This window comes from Nicotiana tabacum, chromosome 22, assembly GCF_000715075.1.
Source record: "Nicotiana tabacum cultivar K326 chromosome 22, ASM71507v2, whole genome shotgun sequence".
Lineage (NCBI taxonomy): Eukaryota > Viridiplantae > Streptophyta > Magnoliopsida > Solanales > Solanaceae > Nicotiana > Nicotiana tabacum.
In genome coordinates, this window is record NC_134101.1 from 74,361,720 (window position 1) to 74,365,703 (window position 3,984).

The 3,984-nt window shown below is 41.5% G+C and overlaps 1 protein-coding gene across 1 annotated transcript; it reads left to right on the top strand.

The window, feature by feature from the left end:
- Positions 1-1,573: 1,573 nt before the first annotated feature.
- On the top strand, positions 1,574-3,362 carry LOC142175933 (uncharacterized). Its single transcript, XM_075242943.1, has 3 exons — positions 1,574-1,651; positions 2,752-3,105; positions 3,192-3,362. Exons 1-3 carry the CDS (start codon positions 1,574-1,576, stop codon positions 3,360-3,362), a joined length of 603 nt encoding a protein of 200 aa, XP_075099044.1.
- Positions 3,363-3,984: the final 622 nt, after the last annotated feature.

The following is a 3,984-nucleotide window of genomic DNA, read 5'->3' on the forward strand; positions in this document are numbered from 1 at the left end:
GGGAGATGGCCAATATGGTAGGACAGATACTAGAGAGCAACAAGATTACTTTCCATGAAGATGAGCTACCGCCAGAGGGGTTGAGTCACAACAAATCATTGCACATAACTGTGCAATATGAAGACGAGTTCATTGCTAGGGTTCTGATAGATGGGGGTTCGAGTCTGAATATATGCCCGTTGACCACTTTGAAAAGACTTGGTAAAGGCATGCATGAGATACGGATGGGAAGCATGAATGTGAAGGAATTTGATGGGTCTTAGAGAGCCATTATTGGAGAAATAAATCTTGATTAACAGATGGGCCCAACCTGGTTCGATGTCAAATTCCAAGTGCTAGACATATCTGCCACCTAAAACTTATTATTGGGACGGCCATGGATACACACATCTGGGGCAATCGCTTCTAGTGGAATCATCAAGAGGTGATTATTCATGGATATGGAGGCAACCCTATCTACACCAACCAGACTGTGCCGGTTATCGAGAACAGGAGGAAATTGGGAGGAGAAACATATCACCGCATTGAGCGGGTAAACACAATTGAGAAGGGTCGATGGTGGAGCAATAAAATAGAAAGCATACTGATGTGGTTGGGGTATGAACCATGCAAGGGTCTCAGACGAAATCTTCAATGGATCACAGAATCGGTACGGCCACAATATCATGGCACAACCTTCGGTCTCGGGTATGAGTATATCGTGCAAGAATATCAGGATTGGATACTGCCGTGGCGTGCCGCTTACTATCCATTGGAACAACCAGTACCACCACTACACCAGCCATTCTGCCAGACTGATATAATTTGGGGATCCGAGGAAGATAAGATTTTGGCCGGCACGAGGAAGTTATTCCTGGACGAGGAAGACATAGACTACAGTGCAATCATAGAGGAGGTTGAGGAGGAAGACCCTACCATTCAGACAGTGGGAGAAGGAGTTGTTCTCAAGATCTAGACTGTTGCACCATCCCGGGCTCGCCGAGTACTTGGGTAGCCTTGGCAGAATTAGCATGATTTATTTATTTATTTAAAAAAATTATTTTTGGGCATTTAAGACATTTTTTAGTATTTTGTTTTAAAATAATTACTTGAGACATCGAGTTGTACTTGTTGACAATTTTAAGTTTTACTAATGCATTATTGCGTTCATTTATTTATTATTATTATTCTACACTCTTTTTCAGTGTATACATATGATGAACCTACGAATGTGACATGTAATGAGACAATGCAACATAAGAAAATTGATTCGGAAGATTTGGAATATGATATAATACATAAGGAAATTATCAAAGAAGTAAAGAATTTTGAGAACAAACCAAAGTCCAATTTGGAAGAAACTGAGGCAGTTAACTTAGAAGATTCTGAAATAGTCGAGGAAACTCGCATAAGCATTCATCTATCACCATCAGAGAAGGACGAGTACATCAGGTTTCTAAAAGAATATGAGGATATTTTTGCATAGTCTTACGATGACATGACTGGGTTAAGCACATCCATAGTAGCTCACAAACTACCTACCAACCCCATGTGTCCACCGGTAAAACAGAAGCTCAGGAGACTTAATCCAGATATGAATCTGAAGATAAAGGAAGAGGTTACCAAGCAAATCAAAGCCAAGGTCCTTCCAGTGGTCGAGTACCCAACCTTGGTACTCAACATTGTGCTGGTTCCAAAGAAGGATGGAAGTTAGAGTGTGTATTGACTATCGACATCTGAACAGAGCAAGCCCTAAAGATGATTTCACATTGAAGAACATACATATACTAATCGACAACTGTGCCAAGTATGAACTCCAATCCTTTGTGGATTGCTTCGCAAGATACCACCAGATCTGGATAGACGAAGAGGAAGCCAAAAAAATAGCCTTAATCACGCCATGGGGGATATATTATAACAAAATAATGCCATTCAGTTTGAAGAACGCTGGGGATACCTACATGAGGGCCATGACGACTCTTTTCCATGACACGATACACAAGGAAATAGAGGTGTACACGGACGATGTTATCATCAAATCTAAGAGAAGTTCAGATCACATAGCAGACTTGAGGAAGTTTTTCGACCGACTTCGAAAGTACAATATGAAGTTGAATCCGGCAAAATGTGCTTTCGGAGTCCCTGCTGGGAAGTTGCTAGCCTTCATCGTCAGTCGTCATGGTATTGAGCTAGACCCATCAAAAATCAAAGCTATTCAGGACTTGCCACCGCCAAAGAACAAGAAGGATGTGATAGGTTTTGTAGGATGCCTCAATTACATCAGCCGTTTTATAGCACAGTCAATAGTGATATGTGATCCGATCATCAAAAAAGCTGATAAAAGATGTTGCGATGAGCTGTACCGAAGAATGTCAAAAGGCTTTTGATAAAATCCAAAAGTACTTGTCTAAGCTGCCCGTGTTGGTCCTGCCAGAGCCAGGAAGACCTTTGATGTTGTATATGTCCATGTTGGATGGATATTTTGGTCGCGTCCTGGGGCAACATGATGAAACCGGAAGGAAAGAGCAAGCGATATATTATCTAAGTAAGAAGTTCACACCTTACGAAGCTCGGTACTCTTTGCTGGAATGCACTTGTTGTTCCTTGACATGAATAGCCCAGAAATGGAGGCACTACTTCTGCGCGTAAACTACATATCTCATATCAAGGATGGATCCACTAAAATACATCATTTAGAAAACCATGCCTACAGGTAAGTTAGCAAAGTGACAGATATTGCTAAGTGAGTTCGACATCATCTATGTGACTCAGAAGGCAGTCAAGGGGCAAGCATTGGCCGATAGCTTGGCAGAGAACCCCATAGATATAGAATATGAACCATTGAAGATGTATTTTCCCGATAAGGAAGTGTCGTTTGTAGGTGAAGATATTGCCAAAACATATGATGGTTGGAGGATGGTTTTTGACGGAGCCACAAACTTCAAAGGAATAGGCATCGAAGTTGTTTTGGTATCAGAAACTGGTCAACACTACCAAGTGTCCGCCAAGCTCAGGTTCCCGAGCACCAATAATATGGAAGAATACGAGGCTTGCATATTGGGACTCAGATTGGCCATCGACATGAATATTCAGGAGTTGCTGGTAATCGGGGATTTAGATCTACTGGTACATACAACACTACCTTATCTTTTATGATACAACATCCAGACAAGAATTTCATTGATCCTATCCCAATAGAGATTTGTAAGCAGCCAGTTTATTCTGCTCATGTTGAAGAAGAGTTTGACAGAAAGCCATGGTTTTACAATATCAAGGAGTATTTGGAGAAAAGAGAATACCCAGAAAATGCCACACACACTCAGAAGCACACGCTTCGAAGATTGGCCAACCATTTCTTTCAGAGTGGAGGAATTCTGTATTGAAGAACTCCTAATTTGGGATAGCTGCGATGCGTCGATGCCAAGGAGGAATCTAGGTTTCTTGAAGAAATACACACCGGAACTTGCGGACCTTACATGAATAGGTTCATTCTGGCCAAGAAGATATTAAGGGCAGGGTATTTCTGGATGACTATGAAGACAGATTGCATCAAGTATGTATAGAAGTGTTACCAATGCCAGGTACATATTGATATGATACGAGTGCCACCTAACGAAATCAATGTAACGAATTCACCCTGGCCTTTCTCTTCCTGGGGCATGGATGTCATCAGACCAATTGAACTCGCTGCTTCAAACGGACACAGGTTCATTTTGGTGGCTATATATTACCTTGCAAAATGGGTCGAATCCACTTTCTATAAAGTTATGACTAAGAAGGTCATAGCAGATTTCGTTCGAGATCATATTGTTTGTCGATTCGGAGTACCTGAGTCAATCATTATCGACAACCCCGCCAATCTCAACAGTGATCTGATGAAAGCCATGTGTGAAACATTCAAGATTAAGATCCAGAATTCTACAGCGTACAGGTCGTAGATGAATGGAGCCGTGGAAGCCGCCAACAAGAAAATCAAGAAGATATTAAGGAAGATGGTGGACAACT

Bases quoted from the DNA above. Each gene is read 5' to 3' on its own strand.
- LOC142175933 (XM_075242943.1), top strand. From the start codon at position 1,574: ATGAATCTGAAGATAAAGGAAGAGGTTACCAAGCAAATCAAAGCCAAG. The intron at 1,652-2,751 runs GTACTCAACATT...TATGTGACTCAG, and splicing joins TGGTCGAGTACCCAACCTTG to AAGGCAGTCAAGGGGCAAGC. The intron at 3,106-3,191 runs GTACATACAACA...ATTTGTAAGCAG, and splicing joins TCGGGGATTTAGATCTACTG to CCAGTTTATTCTGCTCATGT.